The 25,394-nt window shown below is 39.6% G+C and overlaps 1 protein-coding gene across 1 annotated transcript in view; it reads right to left on the reverse strand.

Moving 5' to 3' along the window:
* Positions 1-25,394, reverse strand: part of CD109 (CD109 molecule) — a 141,469-nt gene that overhangs the window by 115,300 nt on the left and 775 nt on the right. Inside the window, exon 2 of the mRNA XM_032153087.2 lies at positions 24,754-24,926. Within this exon, the coding sequence (XP_032008978.1) occupies positions 24,754-24,926 (173 nt within the window). The remainder of the gene's footprint in view (positions 1-24,753; positions 24,927-25,394) is intronic.

Consider the following 25,394-nt stretch of genomic DNA (forward strand, 5'->3'; position numbering starts at 1 on the left):
TGATAAAGGAAGAAAGGAAGGCATTAGTCATGTCAGGGGTGAGCTGGGACTCATAACTGACTCATGAGTCCTGGGGTGATGCAGACTTTTTTTCGTGTAAAGTTTCCATACATAGGACTGCTAATTAAACACATGCCAATTTCTCATCAGATCCATTTATTTCAAGGGGAAAAATGGTTTCATGTTAAAAATAAAAGAGAACTTGTCCAAAGTTCCTATCGAAGATGGCAGGCCCTTGGGAAATAAAATGGAGCAAAAGATGATTTTAGAGAGAGAAAGAAATAATAGGCCCCGGTTCCTTCATTCATTTAAAAACTAGCACAATGCACAAGACAGACGTGGTCCCTCTCCTCCAGGAAGCCAAATGGATCTATCATGTGAGAGCAGAGGCACCAGAGCACAGCATAGTACACAGCAGGGATTAAGCCAGCGGCATCTGGAATCAGACCACATCAAAAATTTGATACATACTGGCCCTGTCCTTGAACAAATTACCTGATTCTCTAGCTCAGTTTTTTTCATCCATAAGATGAGGATGCTAATCATCACACCAATCTCATGAGGTGGTTGTAAAGAATAAGTATGTTGATACCCGTAAAGCATATAGAACAGTGCCTGACACATAGAAAATACTTGATACATGTTAGCTATTATAGTGTCAAAAAGCTTGAAGAGTTTTCCATTGGGGATGTCATATGCCCCTACAGACATGGTCTTCAAATTTTTATGATAGAGTACTCCATCAATAAAAACACTTAGTATACCTTACCAATGTCAAATTAGATTTATAAAATTATATACATGTATTTTCTCAACCAAAATATTAAACATTAGAAAAACTTTATAGCCAGGCACAGTGGCTCACACCTGTAATCCCAGCACTTTGGGAGACTGAGGCAGACAGAACACCTGAAGTCAGGAGTTCAAGACCAGCCTGGCCAACGTGGCAAAACCCCATCTCCACTAAAAACTACAAAAATTAGCCAGGCATAGTGGCACGCCTGTAGTCCCAGCTACTTGGGAGGCTGAGGAAGGAGGATTGCTTGAACCCAGGAGGTGGAGGTTGCAGTGAGCTGAGATCACATCACTGCACTACAGCCTGGGCAACAGAGTGAGACTGTGTCTCAAAAATAAAGAAAGAAAGAAAAAGAGAAACACTTTAACTTCCTAGCTTTGCTTAATAAAGTAATAGAAATAAAAATTACTGGCCGGGCGTGGGTGGCTCATGCCTGTAATCTCAGCACTTTGGGAGGCCAAGGCGGGCGGATCACAAGGTCAGGAGATCGAGACCATCCTGGCTAACACGGTGAAAACCCGTCTCTACTAAAAATACCAAAAATTAGCCGGGCATGGTGGCGGGCGCCTGTAGTCCTAGCTACTCGGGAGGCTGAGGCAGGAGAATGGCGTGAACCCAGGAGGCGGAGCTTGCAGCGAGCCAAGATCATGCCACTGCACTCCAGCCTGGGCTACAGAGGGAGACTGTCTCAAAAAATAAATAAATAAATAAATAAATAAAAAAGAAATAAAAATTACTACATTTTCTACTTCCATCCTTATAAATGGTCTTATATACTCTTAGACATGGGCACACTCACTTTGAAGACTACCACCCCAGTGGACCTCTATGAAATACAAGTATGTTTTCAGGAACAGATAAGTAATTCATCACCATCACTTACCACCAAGCACAGATCAGTTCATCTAATAACTATCATCATAGGAAGCAAAGAGCAAGACTCTTAAATAACAGGATATTGAACATGGTGTTTCAAAAAGGTGAAGAAGGAAGTATCGTGGAACAGATATACATAGTACAGGTAGGACAAGGAGCACATTGGAGGGATGAAGGGAAGGCACCTAGAGAAAATGATGCCAGTGTCTAGGATTGTAGGATATGGAGAAATTTGCCATATGAGCAAGGAGGGGTACAATGTTACAGGCAGAAGAGCAGCAAATGCAAAGCAGTGGAGATCAACCTGAGTCTACCAAACCAAAGAGCTAGGTGAGCAAAGACCACAGCCAGAAAGAGAACAGTAGCCAGGAGGCCTGGCCCGATCAAAAGGGGCTCTTTGGACAAGATGAGGCCTCACCAGGATTATCCCAGTTGACACTGTTATTCCAGCATCCCGATTTAGCATTTGTCCTGGATCTTTTTTTGGTTAGCAAAATATTATTCTAGGATGGGTTTAATGTGCACATAAATTAATTTTGAAAATGTCTTATTCTTTTTTTAATTGACAAGTAATAATTGAATATATTTACGATATACCACATATAGATGATAGATGTATACCTTATGGAATGAGGTATACCTTATGGAATGGCTAAACCACACTATTTAACATGTGCCTTACCTCACATAACTACTTGTGGAAAGGAACAATTAAAATCTACTCTCAGCAATTTTTAAGTATACAATATGTTGATATTAACCATAGTCACCATGCTGTACACTAGATCTCTTGAAATTACTCCTTCCATATAACTGAAACTTTGTGTCTATTGACCAACATCTCCCCATTCCTTTCACCTTCTGGTAACTGCCATTTTACCCTTTGTTTCTATGAGCTCATCTTTTTTACCCTCCACATATAAGTGAGATCATGCAATATTTGTTTTTCTGTGCTTGGCTTATTTCACTTAACATAATGTCCTCCAGGTTCATCCATGTCACTGAAAATGACAGGACCTCCTTCTTTTATAAGGCTGAATAGTGTTCCATTATGTATATATACCACACTTTCTTTATCCATTTATCCATTGATGGACACTGACATCAATTCCATATCTTAGATATTGGGAATAATGCTGCAGTGGATGAGAGGGTACAGCTATCTCTTCAACATACTGATTTCATATCTTTGAATATACACCAGTTGTACTTTGGGAGTATCTTACCTTGTAGGAAGAAACTTCTGTTCATTAAGCTTACTTTTAATGGGAAAGACTTATATTCTATACTGAATTGAAGTGAAATTGAAAAGCCTTAGGATATTTCAGCAAGCAAACTTGGTAAAACCTTCAAAGGAACCATAAATAGAGACAATTTACTGGACAAATTTTGTCCTGTAAAAATATTTGTTGAAGAGAAGCATGGGCTCTGCAAGCAGACCCTGTGAAATATTTGGGCTGAAACATTTAAACATTGCAATACGCGGGTGTTGGGGGATGGAACTGAGAATACCATCCATGTAGCAGAATTTGTTCTGATCTTATCAGGTACCTGAGCATGTGTGGAGAGGGTGTTTTCTTAATTTAAAATATTACGGTCAGATCACTTGAATATTAAAATAAATAATGGATTACAACCTACTGAATACAACAAGAATCTATGAGTTCATGCTGATGTACAATTAAATACATGACTGAGTGAAAGAGAAGAAAGAGTTATTCCTTACCACAGAATTCCAACTAATAAATGTAGAAGGAATCGTGGAATTCAAAAATTTCACAACTATCACAAAAATAATGGCAATAATCATCAATCTAGCATGTATAAGCTAAATGAGAACTGTGAGAAATAATAAACCATTGTTGTTTTAATCTACTAAATCTGGGGGCAGCTTGTTTCACAGCAACAGTTGACTGGAACACTTCAGAAATGAGCAAGATTAACTAGCAACTCTTTAAAGCTGCTCAGTCACATACAGGAGCCTCTAAATACGTGTGGCTATTGAGCCACTGAAATAAGCAGCGAGTGTAAAATACACCCCATATTTCTGACACAACCAAAAAAAATGTAAAATGTCATGTCAGTAATTTTATAGTGATTAAATGTTGAACTAATAATACTTGTAAATTATTGGGTTAAATAAAATATATTATTACAATTAATTTCGCCTGTTTCTCTTTCTTTTTTAGTGCGGCTACTAGAAAATTTCCAATAACTTATGTAGTTGACATATACTTGTATTGGACAGAACTGGTCGCGGGGATAGAAGACTTAAATTTGTGTTTAGCAACAATGAAACAACCAACAGATCAGACAGAATGTAATTTTTTAGTTATATGAATAAAATAATAATAATAGTATATACCACTTACAGAGTGTTCTAAAGCATTACATACATTAACGAGTTTAAAGCTCACAACAATACTATTAAGTATTATTACCCTTATTTTACAAATGAGAACACTGAGACACAGAGATGTGAAATGACTTGCCCAGGGTCACACAGACAAAAAGTAGTGGGGCCAAGCTTCTGACCCTGGCCACTTGACTCATGGGTCTGAGCTCTAAACCACTGCTCTGCACTGACTCTGAGTATAAAAAAAAAAAAAAAAATAGTTGTATGCACATCAATCAATGTGATACAACATATCAACAGAATGAAGGGCAAAATCTATATGATCGTTTCAACTGATACTTAAAAAAATTTGATAAAATTCAGCACCTCTTCATGATAAAAACCCTCAAAAAACTGCATATAGAAGGAACAAACCTCAACATAAAAAAGCCATATATGACAGACCCACAGTTAGTATCATACTAAATAGGGAAAAACTGAAAGCCTTTCCTCTAAGATCAGGAAGACGACAAGAATGCCCACTTTCACCACTGTTACTCAACACAGTACTGGAAGTCCTAGCTAGAGCAATCAGACAAGAGAAAGAAATGAAAGGCAGGCAAACTGGAAAGGAAGAAGTCAAATTATTCTTGTTCACAGATGATATAATATTTTTAATTAATTTATTTTTTAAAGATAAATAGACACAGGGTCTCCCTATGTTGCCCAGGCTGGTCTCAGACTCCCGGGCTCAAGTGATCTGGCCCTCCTCCACCTCCCAAAGTGCTGGGATTACAAGCATGAGTCACCACGCCCGGCCAATATGATCTTACATTTGTAAAAACCTAAAGATGCCACCAAAACATGATTAGAACCGACAAACTCAGTCTAGTTGCAGGATACAAAATCAACATACAAGAATCAGTAGAAGCCGGGTGCCGTGGCTGACGCCTGTAATCCCAGCACTTTGGGAGGCCGAGGCAGGTGGATCACAAGGTCAGGAGATCAAGACCGTCCTGGTTAACACAGTGAAACCCCGTCTCTACTAAAAATACAAAAAATTAGCCAGGCGTGGTTGCAGGCGCCTGTAGTCCCAGCTACTTGGGAGGCTGAGGCAGGAGAATGGCCTGAACCCAGGAGGCAGAGCTTGCAGTGAGCCAAGATTGAGCCACTGCACTCCAGCCTGGGTGACAGAGCGAGACTCCATCTCAAAAAAAAAAAAAAAAAGAATCAGTAGAATTTCTATATGCCAGCAATGAACAATCTGAAAAAGAAATCAAGAAAGTAATCCCATTTCCAATAGCAGCAAATAAAGTTAAATACCCAGGCATTAACTTAATCAAAGAAGTGAAAAATCTGTACAATGAAAAGTATAAAACACTGATGAAAAAAATTGAAGATGACACCAAAAAAATGAAAAGAGATTCCATGTTCATGGATTGAAATTATCAATATTGTTAAAATGTCCATGCTGCCTAAAGCAATCTACAGATTTAATGTGATCTCTATCAAAATACCAATGGCATTCTTCACAGAAATAGAAAAAACAATCCTAAAATTTTTATGGAACCACAAAAGACATAGAATAGCCAAACCTATACCAAGAAAGAAAAAAAAAAAAAAAGGAGGAATCACATTACCTGACTTCAAATTATACTACGGAGCTATAGTAACCAAAACAGCATGATACTGGCATAAAAACAGACACACGACCAATGGAACACAATAGAGAACCCGGAAACAAATCCATACACCTACAGTGAACTCATTTTTGCCAAAGGTGCCAAGAACATATATTGAGGAAAAGATAGTCTCTTCAATAAATGGTGCCAGGAAAACTGGATGTCCATATGCAGAAGAATGAAACTAGACCCTATCTCTCACCATACACTAAAATCAAATCAAAATGGATTAAAGACTTAAACCTAAAACCTAAAACTGTGAAACTACTAAAAGAAAACTTTGGAGGAACTCTCCAGGACACTGAACTGGGCAAAGATTTTTTGAGCAATACCCCACAAGCACAGGCAACCAAAGCAAAAATCGACAAATGGGATCACGTCAAGTTAAAAAGCTTCTGTACAACAAAGGAAACAATCAACAAAATGAAGATACAACTCAGAATGAGAGAAAATCTTTGTAACTACTCATCTGACAAGGGATTAATAACCAAAATACATAAGGAGCTCAAATAACTCTACAGGAAAAAATCTAATAATCCAATTAAAAATGGGAAAAAGATCTGAATAGACATTTCTCAAAAGAAGGCATACAAATGGCAAACAGGTATATGAAAAGGCCCTCTCAACACCATTGATCATTAGAGAAATGCAAATCAAAACTACAATGAGATATCATCTCGCCCCGGTTAAAATGGCTTTTATCCAAAAGACAGGCAGTAACAAATGCTGGTGAGGATGTGGAGGAAAGGGAACCCTCATACACTGTTGATGGAAATGAAAATTAGCACAACCACTATGGAGAACAGTTTGGAGATTCCTCATAAAACTAAAAATAGAGCTACCATACAATCCAGCAATCCCACTGCTGAGTATATACCCAAAAGAAAGGAAATCAGTATATCAAACAGCTATCTGCACTCCCATGTTTGTTACACCACTGTTCATAATAGCTAAGATTTGGAAGCAACCTAAGTGTCCATCGACAAATGAATGGATAAAGAAAATGCGGTACATGTACACAATGAAGTACTACTCAGCCATAAAAATGAATGAGATCCTGTCATTTGCAACAACATGGATGGAACTGAAGGTCATTATGTTAAGTGAAATAAGCCAAACACAGAAAGACAAACTTTGCATGTTCTCACTTATTTGTGGTAGCTAAAAGTTAAAACAATTGAACTAACGGAGATAGAGAGTAGAAGGATGGTTACCAGAGGCTGGGGAGAGTAGTGAGGGGTTAGGGAGCAAGTGAGGATGATTAATGGGCACAAAAAGTAGTTAGAAAAATGAATAAGACCTAGTATTTGATAGCACAACAGGGGGACTGTAGTCAATAACAATTTAATTGCACATTTTTAAGTAACTAAAATAGTATAACTGGATTGTTTGTCAAAGGACAAATGCTTGAGGGAATGGATACCCCAGTTACTATGATATGGTTGTTGACATTGGATGCCTGTTTCAAAGTATCTCATGTACCCTGTAAATATATACACCTTCTATGTATCCACAACAATTAAAAAGTTAAAAAAGAATCAGTTGTACTGCTGGTTTTATTATACATACCTTTTTTTTTTTTTTTTTTGGAGACAGGGTCTCACTCTGTCACCCAGGCTGGAGTATAGTGGTGCAATCATAGCTCACTGCTACCCCAAACTCCTGGACTCAAGCGATCCTCCTGCCTCAGCCTCCCCAGTAACTAGAACTACAAGCACAGGCCACCATGCCTGTCTAATTTTTTTTTTACTTTTTTGTAGAAATGGGGGCTCATTATGTTGCCCAGGCTGCTCTCAAACTCCTAGGCTCAAGTGATCCTCCCACCTTGACTTCCCAAGGCCCTAGGATTACAGATGTGAGTCACTGTGCCTCATCACTGGTTTCTTGTTTGTTTTTGAGACAGAGTCTTGCTCTGTCGTCCAGGCTGGAGTGCAGTGGCACGATCTCAGCTCACTGCAACCTCCGCCTCCCAAGTTCAAGAGATTCTCATGCCTCAGCCTCCCATGTAGCTGGGACTACAGGCAAGCACCATCACAGCTGGCTAATTTTTTGTGTTTTTAGTAGAGACAGGGTTTTGCCATGTTGGCCAGGCTGGTCTCAAACTCCTGACCTCAAGTGATCTGCCCGCCTCAGCCTCCCAAAGTGCTGGGATTACAGGCGTGAGCCACCGGACCCGGCCTTGTGCCTCACCATTGTTTTTATGATACATATCTTTGATTATAGTAAAAGTTCCACTGCCTGTATAACTGTTTGTATATGTTGCTATCACCACTTCCTCAATCACGGATGTTCAAAATCTCAATTATGTTGAACTCTTTTCTCTCCTCAACTCTAAGTTTATCACTCACCAGAACCTGTGGATTCTTCTTCCATGAAGTTTCTCTTAGAAGAAACTTAGAGTTATACTCTAAGCACTGCAGTAGCGGAGCTAACTCTAAAATAATTTGTGTCATACAAGAACTCTGAAAAGGATTTAAAAACTAAAAACTTTCCCAACTCATGTCAATTCTTCACACTACACAGTTTCGACATGTTTAAAGTTGATTCCAAGATCTGAAACATTCCTCTTCAAAGGAAAGTTAAACGGTAGCCAACTCTGAGACGGTAATTACAATGCGGGAGGTTTACTAAGGAGTATTTGGTGGATCAGCACCTGCAGAAGGGAAAGGGGGAAACTGGACTAGGGGAGAGAGCAGTGGGGCTGCAATGCAGGCTCCAAAGAGGCATCCACCAGGGCAGCTCAGAAGCAGTCATGGCCAGTGAGAGTTGTCCTGAACTGGTGTGAAAGGGCTGGACCTTCGTACCCCACGTCAATCAGTCACATAATACAGGCCATCCCCAGGAGGGAGGCCACCATGGGCAAGGCAGTTCTCTAGCTGATACAATCATCAGAGACAACTGGCTCTGAAGGCAGTTGGGCACAACACTCCTAGCAGCTTTCGGGGAAAGGTCCTTCATCCCTCAAGAGCGATCTGGGCGCTAAAACACAGCATCTACCACAATGTCCCACATTGGAATAAAATAGAAACAAACTGCAGTGAGCTTTGCCCCAACAAACCAGCACCCTCCATTATTGAGAGTTACTCATTTTTCATTGTATTAAGATAAATCATCAGGGGTTGACTATTATGCTAGCTCCATAACTGGAGGAAGCAATGTGCTTCCTTCCTGCCCTGGTCTGATACCAGCTACCACCCACCGGCAGCAAATTTACAAGGACGAAGAACGACGGGGGAGGGGTGGTAATTTATTTTTATCCAATGACATCAGCAAGGAGAAAGTCAAAAAACAGTTGGGAGTCTACAATCCAAATGAGGCTCTCGGAGATTGACTAATTGGAGGCCAAGCATTCTGGCACTTCAAAACAAGCTAAACAGATTTGAAGTGCAGGAAATCTCATTTCATAGTAGAAGTGTTTTTTGTTTTGTCTTTTGTTTTTAATGCAGCTCTGAATCAAGTCAAATCTTTGAGGAATTCTCTCACTAGAGAGAAGTTGGACGAGCAGTTCAACTGCATGCCTGAGTCCTACTGCTCAGACACATGACCTTATCTGATCACAGATGCAAGAAAGATACAGAGCTAGAAACAGAAGTCCTACCCAGGCGAGGCGTGGCAGCTCACGCCTATAATACCAGCACTTTGGTAGGGCTGAGGCAGAAGGATCCCCTGAGGCAAGGAGTTCAAGACCAGCCTGGGCAACATGGTGTGACCTCATTTCTATTAAAAAAAAAATAAAAACACAAAATACAAAGACTCTTCCCAAACGCTACCGTGTAGGGACAGAGATGTCCCACCCACCCCTATTTCTTGCTGGATCCAGGGAGCGACTCAGAGAATATGTGGACACATCCAATCTAAGGCCTACTCACTGGTCTCATGTGTCCTTAATAAAAAGTCGATTTTAAGTACTTGACATTTTTTTCTGCTGATCTTCCCTTTAAATTTATAAATACAACTTGGAATTTCCTAGGCACTTATGAAGTCCTAGCATAGGACTTATTTGAAAGTTCTATTGATTTAGCAATAATTTACACAACCAAAACATAAAATCGGGGGCAGCGGGGAGGAGAGTGGGGGCAGCGTAGATGAGAGAGGAATAATAATCTCTTTCTCTGCTGTTGCTAGGTTGAGAATTAAATAGATAGTATTTGCAAATTGTTGTGAACATTTTTCTCCCTTTTGGCGAGGCTCCATTCAGACACGGGAAATGGTCACCGCCTCTTGAAACCCAGTATGGCACTCTTTTAAATCACTAACCGAAGACACACTCTGTTATGTAAGGTTCTTCTTAGTGTTTTTATAGATAACTTTATAAAACTCCAATCATTTCTGTGTATAACCAGAGACAATCAATCTTAAAACCCTTTCAGATGCTTTCTCCTTCCCAGTGCTGCTTAAGCAACTCAGAAGAAACCTTGTTTGAAGGCTTCGCATTTGGCACAGCCTGAGAACTGGTCGTTTGATTTACAAATAGAGTCAAAGCTATTTTTAAATTGTGTAATAAGCATACACAAAAACTAACCTTTCCTTAACTTTTTAAACATACTCTGTAATACCATTATATGCTGCCTCTTCTGACATCTGTCCTCACCAAATAACTTTGGAAAATCATTGAAGGGAAGGAGTAGTGTGTAATTGGAAATCCAACTAGGTACAGAAATACTCTCTATGAAAAAAATGGATTTTCCACTAGATATATATATACGCCTGACTTAATGTTTGCTGCTTAATTATTTTTGGCAACCTTTTGCTACTCAGTCTTATGCAATAATAAATTTATTATCACTTTTTTAGCTGAAAATTTTGATCTCTTTATCAATTTACTAAATTTTTTTCCTCATTCTTCAGCAGTTTCTTTGATCTACAGATAAACAAGGTGAGAAATAAGGGTTTTCCCCCACAAATTCATGGAAAACAAAACTTTAAAATACAATTTTTTTTTGAGACAGAGTCTCGCTTTGTTGCCCAGGCTGGAGTGCAGTGGCATGATCTCGGCTCACTACAACCTCCACTTCCCAGGTTCAAGCAATCCTCCTGCCTCAGCCCCCCTAGTAGCTGGGATTAGAGGCATGTGCCACCATACCTGGCTAATTTTTGTATAAAATACAATATTTTTTAGAGAGTGAAATAGTAGACATTGGAGATTCATATGGCAGGGAGGTGAGGGATAAGAAATGACTTAAGGGATACAACATACACTATTTGGCTGATGTTTATACTAAAAGCCCAGACTCCACCACTACCCAAAATATCCATGTAAGAAAACTGCACATGTGCCCCCAAATCTATAAAAATAAAATATTTTAAAAACTTAAAGTACAATTTGAAAAATACAATGTTTCTGCTTCACAGTTGAATGTCACTTTAAGGCAAAAAAACTATTGGGTAAATTCAGTCTACACAGAAAACACAAGTATTCTGAGCAAAACAAAACCAAACAAAAAATCTCCTTTGGTCCCTCACATACTTCTTTTATATTTTTCTCTCTTATTTCCCTTTGCTTACAAATATCTTAATAAATTTGAGTTTCTAAAGTTTTGTTCCATTTAGACTGCTAAGCAAAAAAAAAAAAGCAGGTCAAACACAAACCTACTAAAAGTAAAATAAATAAAATGGTACACTATAAAGTAAATGTTAGGTTAAGTACAAATGAAAAACCCAGAGTCAAGCAAGGTTCTTGGCTGCTAAATGTACAGGGCATTTTTAACGGCAGGGTCGGCAATCCACAGCCTACAGATCCAGTCTGGCCCACGCCTGTTTTTTGTATAGTTCATGAACTAAGAATGGGTTTGCATTTCTAAATAGCTGGGGGGAATATCAAAAGAAGAATAATATTTCATGGTAAGTAAAAATTATATGAACTCAAAACTTCAGCATCCATAAATGAAGTTCTGTTGGTACACAACCATGCTCATTGTTTACGAACCGTCTGTCTACACCTGCTTCCGAGCTATAAAGGCAGAGTCGAGCAGCTGCAATAAAGACCTGAAGGTTGGCAAAACCCACACGCTTAGCATCTGGCCCTTTACAGAAATTTTGCCAACTCCTGTGGCTCTTTTTAGGGAGATTTTCTTCTTCTTCAAGGGATAAGGAATAAGGTTGAAGATCCACCTAAGCCAAAATGAGTCATCAGCAGGGAGACGTGGACTCATGCCACAGGCTTGTGGTCAGGCATCAGTATTAATATCTGATACCAGGAAACACCAGGTACAACATAGTTAACATTCCCTCGGCGTTTTCTATGTACTAAGCATTGTGATAAATGTTTTAAAGATGTGCACTAAAAAAGAAAATAGAAAAAAATTGGGCAGTATGGCCATTTTCACGATATTGATTCTTCCTACCCACGAGCATGGAATGTTCTTCCATTTGTTTGTATCCTCTTTTATTTCATTGAGCAGTGGTTTGTAGTTCTCCTTGAAGAGGTCCTTCACATCCCTTGTAAGTTGGATTCCTAGGTATTTTATTCTCTTTGAAGCAACTGTGAATGGGAGTTCACTCATGATTTGGTTCTCTGTTTGTCTGTTATTGGTGTATAAGAATGCTTGTGATTTTTGCACACTGATTTTGTATCCTGAGACTTTGCTGAAGTTGCTTATCAGCTTGAGGAGATTTCGGGCTGAGACGATGGGGTTTTCTAGATATACAATCATGCCATCTGCAAACAGGGACAATTTGACTCCCTCTTTTCCTAATTGAATACCCTTTATTTCTTTCTCCTGCCTGATTGCCCTAGCCAGAACTTCCAACACTATGTTGAATAGGAGTGGTGAGAGAGGGCATCCCTGTCTTGTGCCAGTTTTCAAAGGGAATGCTTCCAGTTTTTGCCCATTCAGTATGTTACTGGCTGTGGGTTTGTCATAGATAGCTCTTATTATTTTGACATACATCCCATCAATACCCAATTTATTGAGAGTTTTTAGCATGAAGCACTGTTGAATTTTGTCAAAGGCCTTTTCTGCATCTATTGAGATAATCATGTGGTTTTTGTCTTTGGTCCTGTTTATATGCTGGATTACGTTTATTGATTTGCATATGTTGAACCAGCCTTGCATCCCAGGGATGAAGCCCACTTGATCATGGTGGATAAGCTTTTTGATGTGCTGCTGGATTCGGTTTGCCAGTATTTTATTGAAGATTTTTGCATCGATGTTCATCAGGGATATTGGTCTAAAATTCTCTTTTTTGTTGTGTCTCTGCCAGGCTTTGGTATCAGGAAAATCGCCATACTGCCCAAGGTAATTTATAGATTCAATGCCATCCCCATCAAGCTACCAATGACTTCACAGAATTGGAAAAAACCACTTTAAAGTTCATATGGAACCAAAAAAACAACTCACATTGCCAAGTCAATCCTAAGCCAAAAGAACAAAGCTGGAGGCATCATGCTACCTGACTTTAAACTATACTACAAGGCTACAGTAACCAAAACAGCATGGTACTGGTACCAAAACAGAGATATAGACCAATGGAACAGAATAGAGCCCTCAGAAATAATGCCACACATCTACAACTATCTGATCTTTGACAAACCTGAGAAAAACAAGAAATGGGGAAAGGATTCCCTATTTAATAAATGGTGCTGGGAAAACTGGCTAGCCATATGTAGAAAGCTGAAACTGGATCCCTTCCTTACACCTTATACAAAAATTAATTCAAGATGGGTTAAACACTTAAATGTTAGACCTAAAACCATAAAAACCCTAGAAGAAAACCCAGGCAATACCATTCAGGACATAGGCATGGGCAAGGACTTCATGTCTAAAACACCAAAAGCAATGGCAACAAAAGCCAAAATTGACAAATGGGATCTAATTAAACTAAAGAGCTTCTGCACAGCCAAGGGAACTACCATCAGAGTGAACAGGCAGCCTACAGAATGGGAGAACATTTTTGTAACCTACTCATCTGACAAAGGGCTAATATCCGGAATCTACAATGAACTCAAACAAGTTTACAAGAAAAAACCAAACAACCCCATCAATAAGTGGGCAAAGGATATGAACACACACTTCTCAAAAGAAGACATTTGTGCAGCCAACAGACACATGAAAAAATGCTCATCATCACTGGCCATCAGAGAAATGCAAATCAAAACCACAATGAGATACCATCTCACACCAGTTAGAATGGCCATCATTAAAACATCAGGAAACAACAGGTGCTGGAGAGGATGTGGAGAAATAGGAACACTTTTACACTGTTGGTGGGACTGTAAACTAGTTCAACCATTGTGGAAGTCAGTGTGGTGATTCCTCAGGGATCTAGAACTAGAAATACTATTTGACCCAGCCATCCCATTACTGGGTATATACCCAAAGGATTATAAATCATGCTGCTATAAAGACACATGCACACGTATGTTTATTGCGGCACCATTCACAAAAGCAAAGACTTGGAACCAATCCAAATGTCCAACAATGATAGATTGGATTAAGAAAATGTGGCACATATACACCATGGAATACTATGCAGCCATAAAAAAGGATGAGTTCATGTCCTTTGTAGGGACATGGATGAAGCTGGAAACCATCATTCTCAGCAAACTATGGCAAGGACAAAAAACCAAACACCACATGTTCTCACTCATAGGTGGGAATTGAACAATATGAACACTTGGACACAGGAAGGGGAACATCACACACTAAGGCCTGTTGTGGGGTGGGGGGAGGGGGGAGGGATAGCATTAGGAGATATACCTAATGTAAATGACGAGTTAATGGGTGCAGCACATTAACATGGCACATGTATACATATGTAACAAACCTGCATGCTGTGCACATGTACCCTAGGACTTAAAGTATAATAAAATATATATATATACACATATATATATATATAAAGATAATAATTTTAAATCAAAGTTCTTAACTGCATAATAAAAGAGAAAATAATAACTAATATTTATTAAATTAGGTGCCTTTTATGTGCCAAAAAAAGAAAAAATTGGGAGAATTTAATTTTAATAACATATTTTATTTAACTCAATATGTCCAAAATATTAACATTGAACATGAAATCATTATTTTAAAATCATGAGTTTTATTGCATTTGTTGGAACTAAGTATTCAAAATCCATTGTGTATTTTATATTCATGGCACATCTCAATTTGTATGAGCCAAATTTCAAGTGCTCAAAAACCACATGTGGTTAGTAGCTACCATATTGGATGACACAGCTCTTAAGTATTATCTCATTTAATCCTCTCAACAATGCTATGAGGTGGTACTATTATTAGGTGATGCTAGGGTTCAATTTCAGTGTGGTTCCCGAGCACCCATTCTAACCCACTGTGCCTCCCAAACAGTGCAGGACAGACCCAGCTATTCCTTCCAAAACAATAGTGCAAACATAACCTCATATTCCTTCCCTCCTTGTTCCTCCTCTGTAGCTTACTGCACTCTCATTTACTATTTGGATACACCCACTCTTTCATCTTTTCTCTCTTATCCATGTTGTTACTACCTCAAGCCCCTATGTAGCTATGTAGGTAACCATTCCTCTTAGACCATTCCTCTTCAACTGATCCATAAATAAAGTTTATGGATGGGCTACAGAATCCTTCGCAGCATTCATACCACACTCCCCAACTCCCATGTCCATGGCAGACACAGCCAATTCATCCAGTTCTCTAGTCCAGTAAACCCAGGCTTGACTTTGAAACTGTCAACACGGCACCCAAACCAGCCTCTACAATCAACTTGGGCTGACACATCAAATGAAGCCTACTCTGCTTCCCTGCGAAGAGCACAGGCACAGGAACCTCATGTGGTCACCAAATATTTATGTCACCCAGCATTATGCCATACGCAATTTGGTGCTGAATAAATTTGAATTGCTCAGAATAATAAATTCCCCGTCTTATCTATATTCCCGAGGAGCTTTAACATATATTGCAGTGAAACTTAAGTTTGTAATACTAAATCATTTCTGCCAGCTATATTTTCATAAATGTAAATTCCTAACATAGCCCTGCCAAAAGGGAGCTACTAGGTGTTCTTTAAAAATTTTCCTCTTCATTTATTTCCAAGCTCTTTACCAGTCTGGTTTTTGGATTTTAATTTATGAATCGTTTCTTCAGAACTAACAACCCATAGACCTATCATCTACCTACCTACTGCTACCCCTTCCACCAAATCTTTGACCAATTTCACCCTGAGCCTTGCAACGGAAGAAAGTCACCTCATAGAATTCTCCGAGGTAAGTGACGAGTGGAAGAGACAGAGCAAGACCAAGATCCACTTTAATCCTCCTCGCCAAGTTTTATCATTGCACCTTTCGTATGCTGGTCATCTTGACACACACCAAGAGATGATGCATTACAAATTCACTGACAACCATGGCAGTAATAAAGTAACTCCACCCAGTCCTCTCGAGCTTCAACTGAGGCATATCTTCATCATAAACAGCCCTTTCCTCTTCTCTCTCCTCCCTGTGTTAGCTCCCCCAGATACAAATATGACTTCCTGCCCCTGTATTCCAATTTCCTACAATCCAGCGATGACCCAGTTTAGGGTACCACCAGGGAAGATCTCCAATCCTGTGTTTCTCTTTCTGGTCTGCCACTACTTTTAACTTTTATCCCCATTTCCTATAAATTGGTGGCCAGATCTGTGCAATTTACAAGTCGGTAGATAAGTTTTCCTAAAACTGTATTTCAATTTTATTCTTCATCTCAATTTCATACCCCAAAATATATCTTTCCTTACTGATTCTCTTCTATTTCTTTCTTTCTTCAAAGAAGAAAGTATGAGGGTTTTTTCAGGATAATCCACTTGCCTCTGCCCCTAATACTGATCTCACCACTTCTAACCCAGGAACTATCCACCCTCTCCTTTGCCCTAACCACTTTCACCTTTCTAATGTGCCTTTTGAGAGACCACCCACATCTCTCCTTTCAACCACCAAACTTCTGGAAAGAATAAATTTTGATTATATTTTTCACCATCCATTTATTCCCTCAAATTTGCTTTTGCTCCCAACATTCAACTTAAAGCCATTTACTTAAGGGTCACCAATGTTCTTTCCTCTGTCCTCCTCTTCTCTGACCTGAGAGAATTGATACTATTAAACCTTCCTTCTTGGAACTTCTTCTTCCCTTGGCTTCTGAGACATTTTCAATCTACCCTTCTCGGATTGCTCGTTGTCTATTCTATTCCGTTCTTTTCTTTTCTTTTCTTTTCTTTTTTCTTGAGACAGGGCCATGCTTTGTTACCCAGGCTAGAGTACAGCGGCACTATAACTGTAGCCCAAGAAATCCTCTTGCCTCAGCCTCCTGAGTAGCTGGGACTACAAGCACATGCCACCACGTCCAGCTAATTTTTTTTTATTTTTAGTAGAGATGAGGTTCCAATATGTTGTCCAAGCTGATCTCAAACTCTTGAGCTCAAGCGATCTGCTCACCTCAGCCTCCCAAGTTGCTGGGATTACAGGCATGAGCCACTGTGTCTGGTCTTCTCCCCTTCATTAACTTATTTACCTCTTTCCAAGCTTCTCCCAAAAGTCTTGTTCTTTCCATGAGCTCTGTCTCTCTTGTGCATCTTATGTATTTCCAGGATTTCAAAATATTGTCTGCCTCTATGAAAATAATGCCTAAATCTGTCTCCCCGGCTGCAATTTCAAAACTATCTGCTGGACCTCTCCACCTGGATGTCTCCCCAAACTCATATCCAAAGCAGAATGAAACATCTTTTCAGAAAATATATACACAAACCCCTATCTCCTTTTCATAACTGCCACACCCAGCCAGCAGCTCTTTCTTCCGACACACCCTTCCCGTCTCTAGTACGTGAAGTAACTGTTCCCTCCAAATGCCAAATATGTCAGCAGAGGTGGGACATTTATGAATGGACATCCGTATAGCTCTGGAAGTAAAAGGTAATAGTACCAGGCACAGGCTCACATACAAGAAGCACTATTTACAAACCACACTGTATTTTTTATACAAAAAATGAAAACTCCTCCAGCCTTCTGCACTTTTAATATTACATTATCCTTCTGGGACCTCTGAATCTCCTCCAGTGCCTTCCTTTCTCTTATTCCCCACTCCCCATTCATTCATGTTTCACATACAGCAAATAATCAATAAATAATACATTTAATGAGAAGAAATGTCTGTGGGGAAACAACTAGTTTCAGCATTAGAAAGCCCTCTTCACAGGACATAAAGGATCAACAGTAACCCAGCCCAAATTCTTATGGGATCTGTTTTCTATTTCCACCACAATCCTTCAGTGAGTCACTTGGACAGTGACTCATTCAGTGCTAGAAGAGGAGCAGCACATGTTTAACTTGGAGTTTAAAGAATCAGTGTGTTCACTTTTCACTTCACCCAATCGTTGATTCATAATCAAACCCCAAGTCATGTTTCTCTGCAGCTGAAAACGAACATCAGCGCTTAGGGTTGAGGGCTGCTTAAAAGCAAACACGAAAGTCCACGAGGAGCCTTCCCTCCGCTGCCATGAATCATCGCAGGCTTGCAGGGGCATGATACTCACCCTCGAGCTTTCCAATATTTGGTCGAGTACAATTTGTGAGACACGAAAGGGCAGTTGTTCCCATTCTAAGTGACTAAGAATCACCTGTGGTGACGGTGGATGGTGGAACATAAAGGTTAGATTTTTTTTTTTTTTTTTTTTTTTTTGAGATGGAGTCTTGCTCTGTCACCCAGGCTGGAGTGCACTGGTACGATCTTGGCTCACTGCAGCCTCTGCCTCCTGGGTTCAAGCAATTCTCCTGCCTCAGCCTCCTGAGGACCTGGGACTATAGGCGCCCACCACCATGCCTGGCTAATTTTTGTGTTTTTGGTAGAGACGGGGTTTCACCATGTTGGCCAGGCTGGTCTCGAACTTCTGGCCTCAAGTGATCCACCTACCTTGGCTTCCCAAAGTGCTGGGATTATAGGCGTGAGCCACCACACCCAGCCGAGATTCTTGATTCTTACCCACGTCTTGCGGGAGGCCATGAATCGGCCTTTTTAATAAATACAATTTGCACTTTGAGAAACACAGCAACAGAATTTAGTTTTTAAAAGGTCTCTGAAGGTTCTAACCCAGCCCCCACCCCTTATACAGAACCATTAGTGCATAAACAGCAATTCCACCTTGAGCTAAAATAAGAAACTTTCACAATATGCAAGTAAGCATTTTTAAACTCCTTAGTTAGCCTTATTTTCTTCCATATCAGAAGAATCAGCATTTGCAAATATATCTTAGGTCTTAAGCTCAGCTCTCCACATGTTAGGAAAGTTTCGTAGAGTATAATGGAAATAGCACTGGACTGCAAATTTGGGAAACTGCAATCTGTTTCCAGCTCTGCCACCAATAAGCGATTTGACCTTGGGAAAATCCCCAGATCCCATGCCTCACCTCAGTCTCCTCAGCCATATATTAGGCTATTGAATTGGCTTATCTTTGAGGTCCCCTCCAGCTCCAAAACTCTATGAGGCTGAAAGTAAATTAAGAGGAGAGCTGGCATTTCATCTTGTAGTTCTTTCGATTCAAATTAGATTTCATTAGATCCAGGTCTATCTACTGCAAGCAAGTGTGAAAATGATTTTAGTGGAAGATGACTGCAACATTGTATCAATATCCCAAAATCAAGGAAATAAAAATACTTCACTCTCTTCCCAGCAATAGAAAACCTTATGGTCTCTGGCACTATGAGGAAACTGGATATTTAATATGTTAAATCCCTTCCAATCCCCTCCTAGGGATGTGTCTTTTATAGAGTTCCCGGTTCAAGATCATCACAATAGGTGATTAATAATTGCCTTTGACATAAACTGTTGCTACTCTCTTTTAGTAACAATAGCTACCATTTTCTTGAATAATTCCTTTGTGTTAAGTGCCTTGAATATGTTACCTCATTTAATCCTCACAATATCCATATAATTGTATAAGGCAGAAACCACTATTTTTCAGATGATGAAACTGAAGCCTGGTGAGATCATGACTGCCCACAGCCACACAACCACTAAGTGGAATGGCCAGCACCTGTGCCCAGGTAGCCAGGCTCCAGAGCCCAGGCACATCGTGATTACGCTGTGGTCCTTTATTGTCAGGTACTACTTACCTGTTAATATACATCACGCGCAAGAACAAAGACGATGTGTGAATGAAAAGCCTACACCCTTTAAAAATAATTCTAACATAACTGCAGGTTCAGACTGAGTTATGTTGGCAAAGCTGCCTGTGAAAACCTGCTCTGGGAGATCTGCCCACACACTACACTAATTAATCTACTTTCATAAAGACCATGGGACTGATTTTTATCTACGAGGCATGAAATGCATGTTCAGGAGATTTGTTTCCACCAGAAAACCATCCAAACCAAACTGGATGATTTTTCAAGTTTTTCAGCTAATATCTCAATTTTTAAAAATTTCCCAACCTTACCAAGCCAAGATGGAAAATAAAATATACCATAGTCAATGTGAGAAAGACAACAAAGGAAAAAACAGATTTTTTTTTAAATCTTTAAAAAAAGAAGGTTAACACTCCATTAACTCTCCAGGATTTTAGAGCAAAAACAAAAAGCGAGTTATAGACACATTTATAGAGCACATCCCACCCCAATAACTCAATGGGAAGATGGAAGTAGGCTTGGCAGCATTTAAACAATGGTGCCCCCAAACCAGCAGGCAGAGGCGTCACCGGGAGACGCCCATGCAGAGTCCCCAAAATTTCAGTAGGCATTTTCAGTTTAGGTTTTTGGAGATTTTGGTTTTGAGGGTTCTTTTGTTTTTGTTTTTGAGATAGAATCTCACTGTGTTGTGCAGGCTGGTCTCAAACTCCTGGGTGCAAGCAATCCTCCCACCTCAGCCTCCCAAGCTCTGGGATTACGGTTGTGAGCCACCGCATTCAACCTCTAGCATTTTTTCTTAAATCAAGTTTACATGAAACTAATGATGATGAATTCATTAATGAGGGAGAAAGGCTATATTCTTTATTACTTGAAGCGACTCTTATTCAGGAAAACTACTGAAAGTTTACAAATGAAAATGTCAAATTGTAGCAAGAGAAGGGAAAATAAAACAGAAATTACGGTTTCAAGGACATCACGAAAATTAAATTATTTTATATGCCTTAACAGATGAGAGGACAGTTCTCAAAACGTCCTTAATTTCTTTTTTCTTGATTTGGCATGGAACTCCTTTCATAGTAAGGAAAGAGAAAAAAAAAACAATATGGGAAGAGACAAAGGGACAGACTCACTCTCCACCCAATTCAATAGTCTGACTTGATTTTAAATGCCAATAGCTGCGCCATCTTCTCTCCTCTGGTAATTATTACCTGCTGAACTTTTACTACGTTTTGTCAATTATGTTTATTTAACTAACTCTTTATGCAAAGGAAGATAAGATTAGGAACATAGTTTTAATCACTATGGAGATGATGGCAATGATGCTGATAGTGGTAGAGGCAGTGACAGTGGTAACAGTGACAAGCAATCTTTTGAATCTCACTACTAGAAAGGCATTGATACACCTTCCCAGAACTCTGCAAAGTATAGCAGAAATACTTTTTCTAAAGGTCTATTATTCACCAAAAAAAAAGCCCATAATCGCCAGGGGTGGTGGCTCAAGCCTATAATCCTAGCACTTTGGGAGGCCGAGGCGGGCAGGTCACGAGGTCAGGGGTTCAAGATCAACCTGGCTAACATAGTGAAATCTCGTCTCTACTAAAAATACAAAAAATTAGCCAGGCATGGTGGCACACGCCTGTAGTCCCAGTTACTCGGGAGGCTGAGGCAGAAGAATTGCTTGAACCAGGGAGGCGGAGGTTGCAGTGAGCCAAGATCGCGCCACTGCACTCCAGCCTGGGCAACAGAGCGAGACTCCGTCTCAAAAAAAAAAAAAAAAACTATAATCAATCCCCAATAAATGTAGAATTAATGTATTTTTAAATGAATAACAGTAATATAACCTACACTCCTGGCCATAAAAGTGGAAATGTAAATAAAATCTCCCCCATATCTGTCAAACAAACAAATGAACTCTTCCCTGAAGAAATGCCATACTTTTTCACCTTTATTAAATACATTCTCCATTTGAACAATTTAGTTATTACTATTTCCAATACAAATTGAGCCAGAAATCTATTGTGGTTTGGGTAAAACACCTCCCTACCCTGAGGATTTCTAAGAAATCCAGAACTGCTGGAAATAAGCTACTAAGAAACAGTCCACTGCCTTACCCAACTCTACTAGAAGATAAATCTTTATTAAAACCAACCTTCTGTTGCGGGGGCAGGGGGTGGCTCATAAGAAAATGAAACAATCAGGCTCATACTCGTAATCCCAGCACTTCGGGAGGCTCAGGCAGGAAGATCGTTTGAGCCCAGGAGTTCAAGACCAGTCTGGGCAACATAGCAAGACCCCATCTCTACCAAAAAAAAAAAAAAATTTAAACCTAGCATGCTAGCACTTGCCTGTAGTCCCAGCTATTCAGGAGGCTGAGACAGCAGGATCACTTGAGCCCAAGAATTCCAAGTTGCAGTGAGCTATGATTTCACCACCGCACTCTGGCCTGGGCAACAGAGTGAGACCCTGTCTCTTAAAAATAAAAGATATTTATTTGTTGGTGTTTATGTGATGGAGAAAAAACAAAACATGAATCCACGTCCAGATACTTGAAGATCCAGACCCCTGATTTAGAAGTCCTGGTTTATCTACATATTGTTACAACTGGAGAAGCCAGATAAAGCAAAGGATGTGAAGACAAGCAGGGAGAAGTGTCTTGATCCTCAGGTCCTCACATTACAGGAAGCATCTGCTCTGAGAACAATAACTCCCAGCCTCTGATAATACAGTAACATTCTCCTTTGAAAGAGGAGAGTGCTCCTAGCAATGGCATTTTCAATGAAACTCTATGTCAATAGGCTCAAAAACAGCCCATGAAAGAAGCAGCATTTTCCCTCTTTACTTTCCACAGATCCATTCTGCTCCCAGGACAGCCTTGCCCGACCCAGTCTTGAGTACTTGAACTTCCCCATGGGCATATAAGGAACCCTTCTCCCAAAAGAAGATCTAAGAATAAAGCTGAAAACCAAGCCACAACAACATGCACCCCGGTGCAGGTACTATTTGTTGCAAAAAAGAGAGAGAGACTGATAACAGAGATCACAGAAAAGACCTAACAGGTGAAATTCTAGAATTAGAGTATGTAAATGTCCAAGCAAAGCTCAAATATTTATCAAAAACATCCATATATATTCTGGACCTCTGCATTGCAGGAAAACTGCCACACTAGTGGAGCCAATATTATAAATTCTTTTTTTTTTTAACTTTTATTTTAGTTTCAGGGATACATGTGCAGGTTTGTTATATAGGTAAATTGCCTGCCATAGGGCTTTAGTGTACACCTTATTTCATCATCCAGGTGATAAGTGTGGTACTCAATAGGTGGTTTTTTAATACCCTCCCCCTTCCCACTCATAAATTCTTAATGAATAAATAATGAATGTGGAACTACCTTAAGTATTATGTCCTGTGATTTAATATTTCAATATTTTCTTTAGCGACTATCACAAGATCAGGAGTCATTCATTTTCAGAAATGATGGTCCAATAATGAAAGTTGAAGTCTGCCCCCATGTAAAAAGGAAATGGGCTTTCCGCATCCTCCTCTGCAGTATTATTACACTAATAATATTAGCAATTGTTGTTTATTGCATGCCTAAGAGGTACTATATACAGATTTTAACTTTATAACTGCCCTGGGAAGTCAGTTCCATTATTTCCATTTTTATAGATGAGGAAACTGTGGCTCAAAGCAGTTAAGTAACCTACCTAAGATCATACAACTAGTAGCAAAGTAGTACCAGGATTCAAACTCAGATCTTAAGGCAAACCTATACTTCCCCTCCAGGGAAATAAGACCTCCCACTTCCCTGACATTGCTTCCATGAAGGACAAAAGTGACTTGCCCCTACACATACCATCTCTTCCTGACTCCTATTCCAAGTATACCTACCCAGTTAACTTGCGGTGGGGAAAGAACCACAGATGCAGATAAACTTTTACTTTTATTTCATTTCATGATGGTGTTCATTTCTCTATGCTTGTAGAGAATAAACACTTATATAATGAATACCATCCACCCTTCATTACGTGCCTTAAATGATTCTTTTTAAATAACTCAACATTATAAAAATGTATGTCTCGGCCAGGAGCAGTAGCTTATGACTGTAATCCCAGCACTTTGGGAGGCCAAGGTGGGTGGATCACTTCAACTTAGGAGTTTGAGACCAGCCTGGGCAACATGGTGAGAGCTTGTCTCTAAAAATAATTATAATAATCTAAAAAAATAAAAAAATGCAATAAAAGTATATTTTAATGAAAACTGTTTTAAGTATTAAGTATTTACCTCTTCCTCCCAAAATTATTTTTCCCTTAGTACTGAAAAAGAAGATATTCATTGGCCCAATTTAATCTTGGGCCATGTCAGAACCCAAACTTGAAACAAGAACGAAATTTGGTTCTGTTACAAATGGCTCCCACTTTCACACTATTTTCTTTTTTTCTCTTGTTACTTTAAAACTTAAGAAATATTCCATAAAACTGGATTTTAACTATTGTGTAGCTTTTCCTTTCCTTCCTACGGGCCTATTCTGTAAAATACTTTGCACTCAATAAATATGGTTTTGTGTTAGAGACTAGCCCATTTCCTCTTCTGGGGCACACATTAGCCTACACTTCCCAGCCTCCTTTGCCTGTGAATATGAGCAGTAGTGATGTGAGCTATTTCTAGGCCTATCCCATAAAAACCTTCCACATGCTCTTCCCCTTCTCCCATGAAGAAACTCCACGCTCTTCCCCTGCAGTCTTGGGAGCCATGTGATGATAATGGAGCCACAAAATGGAAGGCACCTGGGTCTCTGAATCTGCACTTGGAAGAGCATCCAGGAACACCATCTAGGACTTTACATGAGTGAGAATTAAAAGTATATTAGGTAAGATACTGCAAATTTGGAGTTTCTCTGCTATACTACCTAACACATGACCTTATTAACATATTCCAATTATTACTGCAGAAGGGTAAGACTTTATGCTGTTTATCTTACCTTTTTCAAAGACTCCTTCTGCTTCCAGGACAGAGACAGTGAGGTTTGATGCTGTCTTGAGCAGCTCCGCCTTCACAGTCACCTGTGAGGGGCAGTGTTCCAGAAGCTCCACCCCAATAGTCACATTTCCTCCGGGCCTGATGATCCCTGGGGCTGTCACCAGAAACCGAGGCCTAAACAGTTCCCAACAAGGGAAAAACAAAGTTTCTTATCCTCACATCTGCTTTCCTTTGTGACCCTCAGATTTCCTAGTGCGATAGGCACTCCATACTGTGCCAATTGCAGTTGTTTCCATTAACATTGGCCACTGCTCTATTTAGCAACTGAATTGAAATGCTACTGAAATAACAATAATTCGCATAAATCAATTTTAAAGCAGTAATTCATGCATCACTACTAGAGGAAGGGCTGTGTTATTATTTCCATTTTATAAACCACGAACAGCACAGAAGGAACCATGATGTAAATGGCTTGCACCGGGGCATACTGGAGTTACTGGCAAAGCAAAAGTCTCTAAGCTTCTCCTTTACAGAGGACCTTATACCAGCGTGATTATTTTCTTGTTGTTGTTGTTGTTTAACTAGGATTTTGCCTGTTTCTTATTCAAACCTTTATGCTTGAGTAGCTGCCCAACGAGGGTA

This window comes from Hylobates moloch, unplaced genomic scaffold, assembly GCF_009828535.3.
Source record: "Hylobates moloch isolate HMO894 unplaced genomic scaffold, HMol_V3 SCAFFOLD_2, whole genome shotgun sequence".
Classification (NCBI taxonomy): domain Eukaryota; kingdom Metazoa; phylum Chordata; class Mammalia; order Primates; family Hylobatidae; genus Hylobates; species Hylobates moloch.